The 17,301-nt window shown below is 42.2% G+C and overlaps 1 protein-coding gene across 1 annotated transcript in view; it reads left to right on the top strand.

The window, feature by feature from the left end:
* LOC138771269 (sodium/potassium-transporting ATPase subunit alpha-2) overlaps positions 1 to 17,301 on the top strand; it is a 33,690-nt gene that overhangs the window by 6,246 nt on the left and 10,143 nt on the right. The window contains exons 2-12 of the mRNA XM_069950861.1: positions 6,510 to 6,614; positions 6,938 to 6,997; positions 10,029 to 10,232; positions 10,312 to 10,425; positions 12,005 to 12,139; positions 13,619 to 13,736; positions 14,078 to 14,346; positions 14,441 to 14,639; positions 14,872 to 14,981; positions 15,611 to 15,745; positions 16,764 to 16,953. Of these exons, the coding sequence (XP_069806962.1) occupies positions 6,510 to 6,614; positions 6,938 to 6,997; positions 10,029 to 10,232; positions 10,312 to 10,425; positions 12,005 to 12,139; positions 13,619 to 13,736; positions 14,078 to 14,346; positions 14,441 to 14,639; positions 14,872 to 14,981; positions 15,611 to 15,745; positions 16,764 to 16,953 (1,639 nt within the window). The remainder of the gene's footprint in view (positions 1 to 6,509; positions 6,615 to 6,937; positions 6,998 to 10,028; positions 10,233 to 10,311; positions 10,426 to 12,004; positions 12,140 to 13,618; positions 13,737 to 14,077; positions 14,347 to 14,440; positions 14,640 to 14,871; positions 14,982 to 15,610; positions 15,746 to 16,763; positions 16,954 to 17,301) is intronic.

Consider the following 17,301-nt stretch of genomic DNA (forward strand, 5'->3'; position numbering starts at 1 on the left):
CACAGGGGTCAGTGTTGGGTCCACTTCTTTTTAATATTTTTATTAATGATCTTGTAGAGGGGCTACAGAGTAGAATCTCCATTTTTGCAGATGATACTAAACTGGGTAAAGTAATCAGTACAGAGGAGGATAATATCATATTACAGAGGGATTTGGAGAAGCTAGAGGCTTGGGCGGAGAAATGGCAAATGAAGTTTAATGTGGATAAATGTAAGGTTATGCATTTGGGCCATAGAAATAATAAGTACAGTTATGTGCTAAATAATAAAACACTGGGTAAAAGTACTTCCGAAAAGGACCTGGGGGTATTGGTGGACAGTAAACTCAACTTTAGTGATCAGTGCCAGGCAGCAGCTGCCAAGGCTAATAAAATAATGGGGTGCATCAAAAGAGGTATAGATGCTAAAGATGAGAACATAGTTTTGCCTCTTTATAAATCACTGGTCAGACCACATATGGAATACTGTGTACAGTTTTGGGCACCGGTATATAAGAAGGACATAGGTGAACTGGAGCGGGTGCAGAGGAGGGCAACAAAGGTCATTAAGGGAATGGGTGGGTTACAGTACCAAGACAGGTTATCAAGCTTGGGGTTATTTACGCTAGAAAAAAGACGTCTTAGGGGCGATCTGATCACAATGTACAAATATATGAATGGACAGTACAGAGATCTTTGTAGTGGTCTTTTTACTCCTAGGTCTGTAACAATGACAAGGGGGCATCCTCTACGTCTAGAGGAAAGAAGATTTCATCATCAGCATCGACGCGGGTTCTTTACTGTGCGAGTGGTAAGACTGTGGAACTCTCTGCCACATGATGTTGTCATGGCCGATTCATTAAATAAGTTCAAGGGAGGACTTGATACTTTTCTTGAACAATATAATATAACAAGTTATGGGCATTAGATTTCTGGTGATACGTTGATCCGGGTATTGTTCTGGTTGCCATTGCAGTCGGGGGGGGGGGGGGGGGGGGGGGGGGAGGGGGGGAGGGGGGGAGTTTCTCCATGTGGTGGGGCGGTTGTCTTCTGCCCCATAGGGGTTTTTCGCCTTCCTAGATCAACACAGTAGGATTCTCCTAGGTTGAACCTGATGGACTCTTGTCTTCTTTCAACCTTATTTACTATGTTACTATGTATGTTACTATGTTGGGGGTTGTAGTGCTGTATCTGTAGAGTATAATAGAATGGTAAATTTGTCTTGTTAGGAGTTGTAGTGCTGTATCTACAGAGTATAATATAATAGTTTACTGGTTATGTTCAGGGTTGTAGTGCTGTATCTACAGAGTATAATAGAATTGTATTATGGTCATGATGAGGGTTGAATTGCTGTATCTGTAGAGTATAATAGAATTGTATCATGGTCACGTTGGGGGTTGTAGTGCTGTATCTACAGAGTATAATAGAACTATAATGGTCATGTTGGGGGTTGTAGTGTTGTATTTACAGAGTATAATATAATAGTATACTGGTTATGTTGGGGGTTGTAGTGCTGTATCTACAGAGTATAATAGAATTGTATACTGGTCATGTCCAATCAGGTCAGGTCATGTTGGGGGTTGTAGTTTTCTATCTATAGAATTGTATTCCAGACTTCTCTGTGGCCGTTATCTCGCATACTATTCTAATAACATGAGAAGTGTTAATCAGACATTTCGAGGGTTAACGCTCCACATATGCTCTGCAGAAAAAAAATTCCTGTTGCCTCCCAATGGCGGGACGCCCATCCAGCCTGGATGAGGATAAAGGAGATTTCTGGGTTATGAAATACACATCTCTTCTGGAGAAATTGTTCCTAAAAGTACAATGTGTCGACCACCCCGGCTGCTTCACACAAAAGTCACAGAAAAATGCAAAGAAACACTACATATAAGGGCTAAGTATATAAAAATGTCGTCTATGTACCCGCCGGGAAAACCCTTTCATAGAGGTATTCCACTCAAACATAACTTTTGATATGCTGCTGCCCATGGTGACACCAACAATTCCTTCCATACTTGTTATTATCTATTCAGTCTCCTTCCCCCAGTTCTCAGATGCTGCTTTCTGCTGAAGACACAAAAATCTGTGTGTGAGCTTTTCCCTCTGTCTCCCCTCCTCTTCCCCCCTCCCTTCTGAGACAAGTCCCTATCTGCAACTTCGTAATGCTGGGAGGGATAATCACAGTGATTTCATCAGCAACTTGACCTCAGAATAACCCTCCCAGCATTACAAAGAAGCTACAACGTTGCAGATAAAGCCTGCCAGGGACTTGATTACATCAGCTGTCTCAGAAGGCAGGGGGGAGGAGGGGGAGACAGAGAGAAAAGCTCACACATAGATTTTTGTGTCTTCAGCAGAAAGCAGCAGCTGAGAACTGGGGGAAGGAGACTGAATAGATAATAAAAAGTATGGAGGGAATTGTTAGTCTCACCATCGGCAGCAACATATCAAAAGTTTATGGAGGTTACTCCCTATCCCTTCCTTCCATATAATGTATTGAGAAATTAAAAAGACAAATTTGTGGAATCTAATGGTAAAAGAACAACGTTTAGCGCCGCCATATAGTGAGCCCTTGACTTTTTTAATTTTTACATCTATGGAGCTTTATTTCTCATATACTTTTCATTCTCCTATGGATGATCCGACTGATTGGTGGAATACTCTGCAGTGCTGCTGTTTTGTATTTCTATTAGTGCACTCGGCCTTAACTACGTCTCCAGTTGCAATCTTACCCACTCAGGATCCCACCGTTATATGACACAAGGGGCAAATAACAGCTTTCTAACCACCTAGATGCCTCAGTCAGGGATGATTATGGCATCAAAGGGGTCAAAGGCCATGACCGTGTATGGAACATGCTCGGCTTCTCCGTAATCTCTCCTAACGTCATGATCAAATATGAGCGAGCATTATCGCAGACAATCCACTGCCCACCCCCCCACACCCATTCCTTTAAGACATTACTATAGACGACCTACTGACCACCTCCCATACCTTCCTTCCTATTCTACTGTAGATGATCTACTGCCCACTTACCAACACCTTGCTATACATAACCTACAGCCCTCCTGCCATTCTTTAAGACATTGCTCTAGACAACTTACTGTTCACCTGTCCACATCCCTCTTTCTTTACGACATTGCTGTAGACAACCTACTGCCCACCCACCCATAACTTTCTTCCTACACTATTGTAGATGATCTACTGCCCACCCACCCTCACCTGTCTTTAAGACACTGCTATACATAACCTACAGCCTTCCTGACAAAACATACATTGCTGTAGATGACCGATTGTCCACCTGTCCACACCTCTTTTCCTTGCTGTAGATGACCTACTACTCACCCACCTCTCATTTCTTCCTTGAAGACTTACCTGTAGTTGTAGACGACTTACTGCCCACCCACCTGGTCTACCTTTAAGACATTACTGTAGACAACCTACTACTCTCTTGCCCACAACTTCCTTACGTTTAGACATTGGTGAAGATGATCTACTCTCCATCTGCCAAAATCTTTGTTTCTTAAGACATTATTATACATAACCTAAAACTGGGGTGCCCCCTCCTTCCTTCCTTTAGGACATTGCTACAGAAGATTTACTGCCCACCCCCCAGACATTGCTGTAGACAACCTACTGTCCACCTGTCCACACCCCTCCTCCTTTGAGACATGGTTGTAGATGATCTACTACTCACCCACCCAAGACATTGTAGACCACCTACTATCCTCCTGCCCACACTTTTCTTCCTTTAAGACGCTACTGTAGATGATCTACTGCCCACCTACCCACACCTTTTAAGACATTGCTATACGTAACCTACAGCCCACCTGCCGAAACCTTTCTTTGTTGACGTTGCTATAGATGATCTACTATCCACCTGTCTACACCCCTCCTCCTTTAAGACATGGTTGTAGATGACCTACTACTCACCCACCCCTTGTTTCTTCTAAGACATTGTAGACCACCTCCTACCCTCCTGCCCACACTTTTCTTTCTACATTACTGTAGATGATCTACTGCCCACCTCCCCACACTTTTTTGCCGCAGATGTTCTACGACTCACCCACCCAAGACATTGTAGACCTCCTACTATCCTCCTGCCCACACTTTTCTTCCTTTAAGACATTGCCACAGATGTTCTACGGCCCACCCACCGGCACCTGTCTTCCTTTTAGACATTGTTATAGATGATCTACTCCCCACCGCCCACATCTTTCTTTAAGACATTACTATACATAACCTACTGCCCACCCACCCACACCTTTCTTTTCTGAAGATGTTGCTGTTGTAGCTGACCTACTGCCTTCTACCCACCTGTCAACACCTTTCTTCCTTCAAGACATTGTTGAAGATTACCTACTACCCAGTCCGATACGCGTCTTCCTTTAAGACGCTACTGAAGATGATCTACTGCCCACCTACCTACACCTTTCAAGACGTAACCTACAGCCCACCTGCCGAAACCTTTCTTTGTTGACGTTGCTGTAGATTACCTACTGTCCACCTGTCCACACCCCTTTTACTTTAAGACATAGTTGTAGATGACCTACTACTCACCCATCCCTCGTTTCTTCCCTTAAAACATTGTTGTAGATGACCTACTGCACCAGTCTGCCTTTAAAACATTATTGTAGATGACCTACTACTCTTCTATCCTCACCTTTCTTCTCTGAAGACATTGCAGTAGATGACCTACTACTCTTCTATCCTCACCTTTCTTCTCTGAAGACATTGCAGTAGATGACCTACTACTCTTCTATCCTCACCTTTCTTCTCTGAAGACATTGCTGTAGATGACCTACTACTCTTCTATCCTCACCTTCTTTTCTGAAGACATTGCTGTAGATGACCTACTACTCTTCTATCCTCACCTTTCTTCTCTGAAGACATTGCAGTAGATGACCTACTACTCTTCTATCCTCACCTTTCTTCTCTGAAGACATTGCAGTAGATGACCTACTACTCTTCTATCCTCACCTTCTTCTCTGAAGACATTGCTGTAGATGACCTACTACTCTTCTATCCTCACCTTTCTTCTCTGAAGACATTGCAGTAGATGACCTACTACTCTTCTATCCTCACCTTCTTCTCTGAAGACATTGCAGTAGATGATCTAATCTCCACCCGCCCACACTTTTCTTCCTATAAGCCATTACTATATATAACTGTCCACCCACCCAGCCACCCTCATCTTGTCCAATCTTGACACCTTTCTGCAGTTGTAGATGACCTACTGCCCACTCGCCAACACATTTTTTCCTTAAAGACACCGCCATAGATGACCTCCTGCCAGCCCACCTGCCCACACAACCCACAAGGACGTCATACTGCTCCTTGAAGACCCCTTGTTGTTCACATCCAAAAGTAATATGGAACTTGAGCTCCACCCTAGTGCATGCTGGGAAAAGTATTCTGCATGTAGAGACTGGATCCTACCAGACTCGTCTGCAGGAAACCAGTTCTTTACCATACGACCCCCGTTCACATTCTAAGATTCGCCTTTCGGAATATTCTGGAAGTTCCAAAACACACGGAGGTGATAGTCCTCTTCTCATGACCCATCCACCACCTCAGACTATTTTAGAGCAACATTAGTCATGTTCTCACAGAACAAGCTGTCCTTGTGGAATTACAGCTAGAGGTCAGAGGAGTGAACTGACCCCGGGGCATGACCCAGAGGTGCGGCTGCTCACCCACAGGATGGGAGCCATTACTATAAGACCGAAAATAGCTAAACTAAACAACAAATGTCCAGCCGCTATAACCTGGGTATCTTCTGTATATAATTATATATGTACAGCTGGTATAACCTGGGTATCTCCTGTACATAATTGTATATGTACAGCTGGTATAACCTGGGTATCTCCTGTATATAATATATATGTACAGCTGGTATAACCTGGGTATCTCCTGTATATAATTATATATGTACAGCTGGTATAACCTGGGTATCTCCTGTATATAATATATATGTACAGCGGGTATAACCTGGGTATCTTCTGTATATAAATATATATGTACAGCTTGTATAACCTGGGGATCTCCTGTATATAATTATATATGTACAGCTGGTATAACCTGGGTATCTCCTGTATATAATATATATGTACAGCTGGTATAACCTGGGGATCTCCTGTATATAATATATATGTACAGCTGGTATAACCTGGGTATCTCCTGTATATAATATATGTACAGCTGGTATAACCTGGGTATCTCCTGTATATAATTATATATGTACAGCTGGTATAACCTGGGTATCTCCTGTATATAATCATATATATGTACAGCTGGTATAAATTATACATCTCCTGTATATAATTATTTATGTACAGCTGGTATAACCTGGGTATCGTCTGTTAGTTTTATTCCTCTCTTCCTGTATGATATATGTACAGCTGGTGTTGGGTAAGCATTCACTACTAGTTTATATAAAGCGTGTTATAGTGTTTTGTTTGGTATATTGTAGGGTATATGATCCTCACAGTAAATAATTGCCCCCCTCTTCTATCTTGTCACCCTGCAGGAGGGCCGGGAGTATTCGCCAGCTGCGACCAACGCAGACAATGGAGGGGGCAAGAAGAAGCAGAAGGAGAAGGAAATGGATGAGCTCAAGAAGGAAGTCACCATGGTGAGGGAGTCTGTTACTACAAAGATCTCACTCGCCATATGTTATCATACAACAGTAGAGGGGCTCTCTGCCCCTGGTGGTTATCTGTGGTACTGCAGCGTAGTTTTTGGATTGTCATTCTAAGGTTGTTACTGTATACCCTAATGTATACTGTACCTCTAATGTATACTTCTATGTCTAATGTATACTGTACCTCTAATGTATACTCCTATGTCTAATATATACTATACCTCTAATTTATACTCCTATGTCTAATATATACTGTACCTCTAATGTATACTGTTATGTCTAATGTATACTCATATGTATAATATAATTGGCAGGACGATCATAAACTTTCCCTTGAAGAGCTGGCACGGAAGTATGGCACTGACCTAACCAAGGTAAGAGAAACAATTGGGTGTAGCAGCTTTACTATTATGGAAGGGATTGGTGCGGGGACTACAGCCATGTGCACATATTATTGAATTCCAGGCTACGCTGGCAAAAATCTTTTTCTTTCAGATCAACTGGTTTCAGAAAGTTATATAGATTTGTATTTTACTTCTATTTAAAAATGTCAAGTCTTCCAGTACTTATCAGCTGCTGTATGTCCTGCAGAAAGTGATGTATTCTTTCCAGTCACAATGACACAATGCTCTCTGCTGCCACCTTTGTCCATGTCAGGAACTGTCCAGAGCAGTAGCAAATCCAATAGAAAACCTCTCCTGCTCTGGAAAGTTCCTGAGATGGACAGAGGTGGCAGCATAGAGCACTGTGTCAGATTGGAAAGAATACATCACTTCTTGCAGCACATACAGCAGCTGACAAGTACTGGAAGACTGGAGATTTTTAAATAGAAGTAAATTACAAATCTATATAACTAGATGATTTAAAAGACAAATATGTTAGCCGATGTACCCCTTTAATCCCGAATTTATATGGAGCCATCATATTCCACAGTGCAGTACAGAGATTACTTGGCCTGTGTCCCCAATGTGGCCTCCAGTCTAAGTTCCATATATACCCATCAGTATGTCCATCAGAATACTGGAGGAAGCCCACCCCATGCAGATGTTACCCCCGGGCTGATCTGATCCCAGGACATGTTACTTCTCATTTATCGCTATGTAATAAGGCTCAGACATGCATAGGAGCACAAGCAGCATACACTATGGCCAAAGATAAAGCTCTCGGTTAGTCGTCCGGTGTATATCTTCTGCTGTTGTGGTCACAAAAAAACAACAAACTAACAGAAAGCTCCAGATCTGACCTCATCCAGGGTAATGATATGCTGCCTGAGAACAGCATGCATCCTGCCGCTCAGCCCGAGCGCTGTGTGAGCCAATCACATGCCCCAATTATCTCACATTGTGCCCAGAGATGTACGGACACCGAGCACAGCTCCGAAACCACATCACATTACACCGCATCACAGACCGACACATCACAGGGGATCATCATATACTCACTGTCCATCTATCATCTATCTATCTATCTATATTATATCTTCTATTTATCTATCTATCTATATTATATTATCTATCTATCTATCTATCTATCTATCTATCTATCTATCTATCTATCATCTATCTATATTATATTATCTATCTATCTATCTATTTCCTATCTATCTATCTCCTATCTATCTATCTATCTATCTATCTATCTATCTATCTATCTATCTATCTATCTATCTCCTATCTATCTATCTATCTATCTATCTATCTATCTCCTATCTATCTATCTATCTATCTATCTATTTGTCTATCTATCTATCTATCTCCTATCTATCTATCTATCTATCTATCTATCTATCTATCTATTTGTCTTTCTATCTATCTATCTATCTATCTATCTATCTCCTATCTATCTATCTCCTATCTATCTATCTATCTATCTATCTATCTATCTCCTATCTATTATCTATCTATCTATCTATCTCCTATCTATCTATCTATCTATCTATCTATCTATCTATCTATCTATCTATCTATCTATCTCCTATCTATCTATCTATCTCCTATCTATCTATCTATCTATCTCCTACCTATCTATCTATCTATCTATCTATCTATCTATCTATCTATCTATCTCCTATCTATCTATCTATCATCTATCTATCTATCTATCTCCTATCTATCTATCTATCTATCTATCTATCTATCTATCTATCTATCTGTCTATCTCCTATCTATCTCCTATCTATCTATCTATCTATCTATCTATCTATCTCCTATCTATCTATCTATCTATCTATCTATCTCCTATCTATCTATCTATCTATCTATCTATCTATCTATCTATCTATCTCCTATCTATCTATCTATCTATCTATCTATCTATCTATCTATTATCTATCTTCTATCTATCTATCTATCTATCTATCTATCTATCTATCTATCTATCTCCTATCTATCTATCTATCTATCTATCTATCTATCTATCTATCTATTATCTATCTCCTATCTATCTATCTATCTATCTATCTATCTATCTATCTATCTATTATCTATCTATCTATCTATCTATCTATCTTCTATCTATTATCTATCTATCTATCTCCTATCTATTATCTATCTATCTCCTATCTATCTATCTATCTATCTATCTATCTATCTATCGATCTATCTATCTCCTATCTATCTCCTATATATCTATCTCCTATCTATCTCCTATCTATCTATCTATCTCCTATCTATCTATCTATCTATCTATCTATCTATCTATCTATCTATCTATCTATCTATCTATCTGTCTGTCTGTCTGTCTATCTTATCTATCTGTCTATCTGCATAATTAGATATTACAAATTGATTATAGGCTAATTACTAGATAGATAGAAAAAATTACAGATGGTTTTTGGTATTATAATAATAATAATAATAATAGTATCAATAATAATAATACTATTACATAAGCTTCTAGTAAAAAAATGTGGGTGTATTGGTCCCTTAACACCCTATACTTTTGTCGTCCATAGCCGCCACTCTCAGTTTATGGTGTGGGTGACTGTCCCCACCATCTACCAACATATGATGTTGGAGGAGAAATGGAAAATCACTGCCTGATCCCTTTGTTCTTGGAGAGATAAGCAAAACTCCAGAGCTCTCTGACTGCAGCCTACCCCCTCCCCATACAGAGCACAAGAATGCTCGGCTGTACTGAACATTCCTGTGTATAGAAAGGATGGGAATTGAATGATCAATCAGTTATTTAAGGTGTATGGCCACTGTTAGATCTCTCCGTTTTATTGGTTTCCATCACTGTGGATTTTTCTTTCCTTGCTGGATAGGAATTAAGGAATATGCGGTGTTCAGTCCAGCTTAAAACTGTATATGTCACTTTAAGCCAAATGCCATCAGTTCCAAAGGAATGTTCTATCTCGTTGTTTCTTACCTTGCTGACTTGTCTGTTTTCCGCTTTCACCCCCAGGGTCACACAAACACACGTGCTGCAGAGATCCTGGCAGAAGATGGCCCCAACGCCCTCACGCCTCCTCCCACTACCCCAGAGTGGGTCAAGTTTTGCCGTCAGCTGTTTGGCGGATTCTCCATCTTGCTGTGGATCGGGGCTATTCTTTGCTTCCTGGCCTATGGGATTCAAATTGCCATGGAAGATGAGCCCATCAATGACAATGTGAGTATCATCCATGTTATATGACGTCACGCTTTCTCTTAGACTTTTCATGACCTGTGTCTCTCCCGTCTTTCCTCAGCTATATTTGGGGGTGGTTTTAGCCGCTGTCGTCATTGTCACCGGATGCTTTTCCTACTACCAAGAAGCAAAAAGTTCCAAGATCATGGACTCCTTTAAGAACATGGTGCCCCAGGTAAGAGGCCGGTTAGTGGGATCATGGCAACGTCATAGTCACTCCCTAGTGTTTAATGTTTTGGAAAATTTGATGGCTCTTGTGGTTATGGATGGAGCTTTAAGGAGAATCTATAGCCCTCACCCAAGAAGTGCCATTCATTATACTGGTGTAGCCTTATATGGCAGAGGGACCTATGGGCATCGGGTTGTGACTACTATCTCTCCATTCCTGGATCTACATCCCTGGGTTATATGCGGTAGACTGGGGGAATTTACATCATTCTATAGTGATTTTCTCAATTGGGGGTGGTGGAAGGACCTCAAGTCAATGTCCAAGACAAACCCCTACTTACGTATTGACATAGGCTCCTTGAAAGGCAGAACCAACCATAGCTCTGTCACTGCCTGAGACAAGAAGGGGACTGTATTGTATGACTTGCTCCAAACATGGCTGCCCGAAGAGGTCTAGTGGTATCCTACTCATAGTTGTAACATCGAGGTGGAACATTACCAAGACCGTTATATATTGTGGTTGGATCACCAAGTCCTGTGTTGATGTCAACACCAATGAGGGCAGAAAGATAGTACTAATTCTGTCCTGGCTAATCAAAATTGTAGAGATTACGCCAAAATAAAATTGCACTGCCTCCGCTAAAACCAATTGACTAAGTGATGGCTTACCAACAACTCACCAAGAGCTACCAACAACTCACCAAGAGTTACCAACAACTCACCAAGAGTTACCAACAACTCACCAACAATTACCAACAACTCACCAACAGTTACTAACAACTTACAAACCACTTACCAACAGTTACCCACACTTCACCAACAACTTACCAACAACTCACCAACAGTTACTAACAACTCCCCAACCCCAACCAAGTTAGCAACAACTCACCGACAACTCCACAACAGTTACCAACCACTTACCAACAACTCCACAACAGTTACCAACATCTCCCCAACAGTTATCAACAACTTAACAGTTACCAACCACTTACCAAACAGTTACCCACACCTCACCAACAGTTACTAACAACTTACCAACAACTCACCAACAGTTACTAACAACTTACAAACCACGTACCAACAGTTACCCACACTTCACCAACAACTTACCAACAACTCAACAACAGTTACTAACAACTCACCAAGTTACCAAAAACTCACCAACAACATAGCAACAGTTACCAACCACTTACCAACAACTCCCCAACAGTTACCAACAACTCCCCAACAGTTATCAACAACTTAACAGTTACCAACCACTTACCAACAGTTACCCACACCTCACCAACAGTTACTAACAACTCACCAACAGTTACCAACAAGTAACCAACAGTTACCAAGCACTTGCCACCAGTTACTAACAACCTTTCCAGGTAGAAGGGGAATCTATCACTTTTTGGCTGACTGAAAGAAGGTGGTTCTATTTTGCCCTAGAGCCCACGGATCTGCATACACATACTGTATATCCAGTATATAGCCATGGATCCTTGTTTCTGATGGCCAGTATCCAGGCCTGCAGACTATTATGTACTCTCTTATACCCTGTGAACTGTCACAATTCTTCTTTGTACCCTTTTTTTCTCCAGCAAGCACTTGTGATTCGTGAAGGGGAGAAGCTGCAGATTAATGCAGAGGCTGTGGTTGTTGGGGACCTGGTAGAGATCAAAGGAGGAGACCGAATTCCTGCGGACATCAGGATCATCTCATCCCACGGCTGCAAGGTGCCCCCGCTTACACCAGATTCATCTCTATTTTATTAGATTACGTTCCCTAAAAAAATGTATTGTGTGTTCTACGTAAAAATTATATGCAAAGAAGCTCTGTCCTAAAGGAAAAAGCTTCCTCTCTGGTAACACCTATTGGAAGGTAACATCCCATGACTGAAGTCCCACCAAATTCAAAAAATGGAGGAAGGCAGGGGGGTGCAGGGAAAAAAATAAACAACGTAAACTCACCCGTCCCTGTGCCTCCGTAGTGTCGTTCCCGGGCCAAATGGCATTCTCTGCCTCTTCCAGCTGCAATGTTACGGCCCAGATGAGCGACTTCCTGCTCAGCCAGTCAGTGACTGGAGTGGTGTCCCGCACCAGTCACTGATTGGCTGAGTGGGCAATCACTCATCCCGATACGTGATGTTGTAGCTAGAAGTGCGGCGCTACAAGGTATGGGAATAGGTAAGTTAACTTTGTTATTTTCCCGCATCCCCCTACCTTCCTGTAATTTTTGGATTTGGTGAGACCTCTCCTTTAAGAAGCCTTAGAACACGACTGGGTATTTTTAATAGCCAAACCAGAATCTTTCCAAAAGGCAAAGTTACCCATCTGTAGTCAGCTGTCTCGGGCTGTTGCTGTTGCTCTTAGTCAGTACAAAGCAGGGTAATTTAAATGACTTATAAGTCTCCACATATCCTATGGTGCTCTTCTTATGAAAAAATATTTCCCCTTTTAGTCCTTCAACAAAGATCGCTCCTCATCTCCCTGCTCTGTACTGATGAGGGGGCAACAACCCCAAAACAGCTGTTTACAGAAGGATACCTTTCCTTTTGGGAGAGATGCTGACTTGACTGTTACAAATCCCCAGTCATGTCCTAATGCTCCTTAAAGTCAATCTGTTTTGCTGGACAGCCGCCCAAACACTGTTTTGATGTCCTCTTTAAGGCATGTCCAGGACTGCTTGTCTTTTGGAGTCAATATTCTGGGTAAAAACAACTTTTATTCCAGCAGTGCCAATGAGATGTCAATGAGGTGGGGCCTAGATCATCTGTGCCCTAGTCCTGCAGCACCTCTCTCCCTGCCTTTCTAATTTTTTGGCACCCCGGGGAGAAAAGTAATGAGAGGCACTGCAGGCCTGGGGCACGGATGCTCAAGGCCCTGCCTCATTGACACTCTGCTGCGACGTGCCACTGGAATAAAAGTTGCTTTTACCCCGAATACCTGCCCCAAGAGACAGGCAGAACCCGGGACCAGACATGCCTTGATGAGGACATCAAGATAGTACCAGTGGTTTGGGGGAGCTATCCGGCAGAACAGCTTTCCTTTAAAGAAGCAGAGGTCTCTTCTAGCAGGCCTCACAATGTTATCATGAGCAATGTCTATGAGATGACTATTGTGGATGTCTTCTTGGTTTTTGACCAGCTTAAGGGAAGAGATGGATTCCTTATTCTTCTCTGAGGTTTATCACAAAAACATTTGATCTCTTGTCAGGTGGACAACTCCTCGTTGACCGGAGAATCAGAGCCACAAACTCGCTCCCCAGAATTCACCCATGAAAACCCCCTGGAGACCAGGAATATTTCCTTCTTCTCAACCAACTGTGTGGAAGGTAAGAATGAAGAGATTGTGGACCTCGGGCTTGGGAAATCATTATTACACCTATAGAATCTCCAGGGACAGACAACATTCACATTCTATCTACATTTATTTCAATGGGAATTAGCAAGCAAGATTCACAACGTCGCTGTGGGCAGGCTGCCATCTTGTTGGCGTGCAGTATAAGAAATGGGTTTTCTAAAGTCAACAACCCCTTTAAGAACAGGACACTTCTTGTTTGTTAAGAGCCATGGTAATGTGTCATGTGACTCCGGCTTTTCTCTGCTGATAGGGCCTACAGAGGAGAGGAGAACAACATTTTTGAATTACTCATATTTGCCTCTTTACTTGTAGGGACAGCTCGGGGTATCGTCATATCTACAGGAGACCGAACAGTGATGGGCCGCATTGCCACCCTGGCTTCAGGCCTAGAAACTGGCCGCACTCCTATCGCCATGGAGATAGAGCACTTCATTCATATCATCACTGGAGTGGCTGTCTTCCTTGGTGTCTCGTTTTTTGTCCTTTCTCTTATCCTGGGTTACTCGTGGCTAGAAGCCGTCATATTTCTTATTGGTATCATAGTAGCCAATGTGCCCGAGGGTCTGCTGGCCACAGTCACGGTGAGTTGTAGACATGTGCAATCACTATTAGATTATATGGATGTGAAATCACATTCTCAGTCATTTCCTGGTGTCCTTTATGGCTTCTCCATAGGTGTGCCTAACCCTGACGGCTAAGAGGATGGCTCGTAAGAATTGCCTTGTGAAGAACCTTGAAGCTGTGGAGACCTTGGGTTCCACTTCAACTATCTGCTCCGATAAGACAGGAACCTTGACACAGAACCGAATGACAGTGGCTCATATGTGGTTTGACAATCAAATTCACGAGGCGGACACCACCGAAGACCAGTCAGGTTTGACTTTATATATAGTTAACAATGATCAATGCTTCACCCATATGGTGGAGACCTAGACAACCTGAAATTTTAGCCATTCTTTGGTTGGGGCCATGGGTGGACTATCTATAAAAAGTTCTTGCATTGATAGAAAACATGGATATAGACACAGTTATTAGTGATCTGTACCCTAAAGAGACAACATGGTACCTGCATATCTGATCTAATCACTTCCTATTTCCCATTTTAGGGGCAACCTTTGATAAGCGATCTCCCACATGGACCGCTCTGTCTCGAATCGCTGGACTCTGTAACCGAGCTGTGTTTAAAGTCGGCCAGGAAAAGATTCCCATTTCCAAGGTGCGGTAATAAGAAACGTTTCGGCACCCTGTTCTGTAGTAGTCTATTTGATGGTTTTGTAATGTGTCGACCACATGGAAGGTCATGTTTTACCATGAAGGCAAAGTCAGCACCAACGATAGATAGGAGTTATATAGTTGTCCCTCTGGATAATGAGAACTTGCCCCACCCCAGGTCAACTCATGTTTAAGTATGGTGGGCTCTTCCTCTTTAATGCAGCCTACTTAGTTGCACAAATCTAAATTTGTTATACTTACTTCCCATATGGAGAGGTGACCATAAATATTTCACACCAGTGCGCTGTCTGTAGTCAAAGCGGTATTGTCTGGAGTGAGGCAGAAAGCTAGAGTGGTCTTCCATCGAAAACAGTCCATCCCCAAAGTAGCAGCACTGGCCTAGGTTTTGAGACTCTCCCATAGTACCTGGGCACCAAGATACTTGCCTGTCAAATAACTTAGAGTGGTGGTTCCATGCATAGCAACACGTTTTGCCGATAATCGGCTCATGTAAAAGTGCCTTAAACTGTGAAACTTTGAAACTAAGATAAAGAGGTGACATATAGATAGATAGACGTATAGTATAGATAGATCTGTCTATTGAATAACCCTTGTCATATTGTCACTGTTTAGCGGGACACTGCGGGGGATGCGTCCGAGTCGGCTCTTCTAAAGTGCATCGAACTTTCCTGTGGCTCAGTAAGAAAAATGAGGGACAGGAACCCGAAAGTGGCCGAGATCCCATTTAATTCTACAAACAAGTATCAGGTGAGTAGACAATAATAATTCTGTAGTGGGCTATACTCTATGATACTCTGGTAACATGAAGCCCCAACAACCGAGGTAGTCCAAGGGGCTCTCTTTCTTATCATAAAGTTGAGCAGACTTGGGACTGACCTCTTAGATTTAGATTTAGGCCTCATTCACACATCTATAGAGCAGCCTGTAATTGTGGGGCTGCACTCGGACCTGTGTTTACCCATACAGAGGTTTGAGCAGGACCATTGAAATCTATTGGTCCTATGTTTTGTCTACAATTGTGGACAGAACTATGGGTGTGTGAGTAGGGCCTATGGTTACACGGGATAGGAATAGTCTAAATTTTCTTACTAAGATTTCTTCTTTCCGTTAGTCCTGAGGCAGCACAATGCATGGGTTATCATGCCGCTTCCTGAATAGTTTGGTCCATAATGTAGAAGTTGAGTGGGCCCTTAAAGATTCTGCTGGTGGCTGACCCATCACAGAGTAACTTTCAAAAATAGCTCTCTTGATTCAACTAAAAAGGGAGGCCATAGAGGTTGGCTTTTCTCAGTTGGGCCCTTGAAATTGGAAAATCTGAGCTAAAGATCGCCAAAAGTTTTCGTTCTGTCAACCATTCTGCAGTGGCAAATCCACACCAAATCTTTTGTTGTGTACTGTATTTGTTGTGAAAATCATTTTGTCAGTTTCTGCCCCCCCCCCCCCCCCCCCCCCTTGAGAGCTTGTGTGGAACAGTCCATGCAGCTTCATCAAACATGGGGATTTTCTTGCTGAGATAGGGATGCGATGGAGAGCACAGAAACACATGTCATTTCCAGAGAGTCACATATGATCACATGACCTAACTGTAAGCTAAGGCTCCTGGTATTTTCAGATAAAAAGGAATAAATAAATGAGGTAATCCCATCTGAATTATATATATATATTGGCTGTCTAGCTACATAATGAATAATGTAAAAAACATACGGGAGTGCTTCTTAAGTGTCACATCTCAAGATTCTGATGGGTTCTTCTTCTTCTTTCGCAGCTGTCTATCCATGAACGTGAAGACAGTCCTGATAGCCACTTGCTGGTCATGAAGGGGGCCCCAGAAAGAATCCTGGATCGGTGCTCCACCATTATGTTACATGGACAGGAACAACCTCTGGATGAAGAGATGAAGGAAGCCTTCCAAAACGCTTATTTTGAGCTAGGAGGACTGGGCGAGAGAGTCTTGGGTTAGACATCTTTGATTTTATGTGTAATCAGTTTTTATAGAATTTTTACAAAAGAAAAAAGAAGTACAATTTAAGAAGATAGGGATATGAGGTCATATATAGACAAGAATACAATCAAAAGTACACAATACTCGCTATACGTGAGTAAAGGAATGTGTCACATAAAGCATTCACCATCGGCAGAACATGGCATATTCTCTGCGGGATCTAAAATACAGCACCGAGACTCAAGCTACTGTATAATATATGACCCATTAGCACAGACTAGGCCGTGGTCTAGGGGGAGAAAAAGGAGAGTCCCAGCATGCGGCTCACTACAGAGAGACACAACTGTAAATGCAGAAAAGA

This window comes from Dendropsophus ebraccatus, chromosome 13, assembly GCF_027789765.1.
Source record: "Dendropsophus ebraccatus isolate aDenEbr1 chromosome 13, aDenEbr1.pat, whole genome shotgun sequence".
In the NCBI taxonomy this organism is placed as follows: domain Eukaryota; kingdom Metazoa; phylum Chordata; class Amphibia; order Anura; family Hylidae; genus Dendropsophus; species Dendropsophus ebraccatus.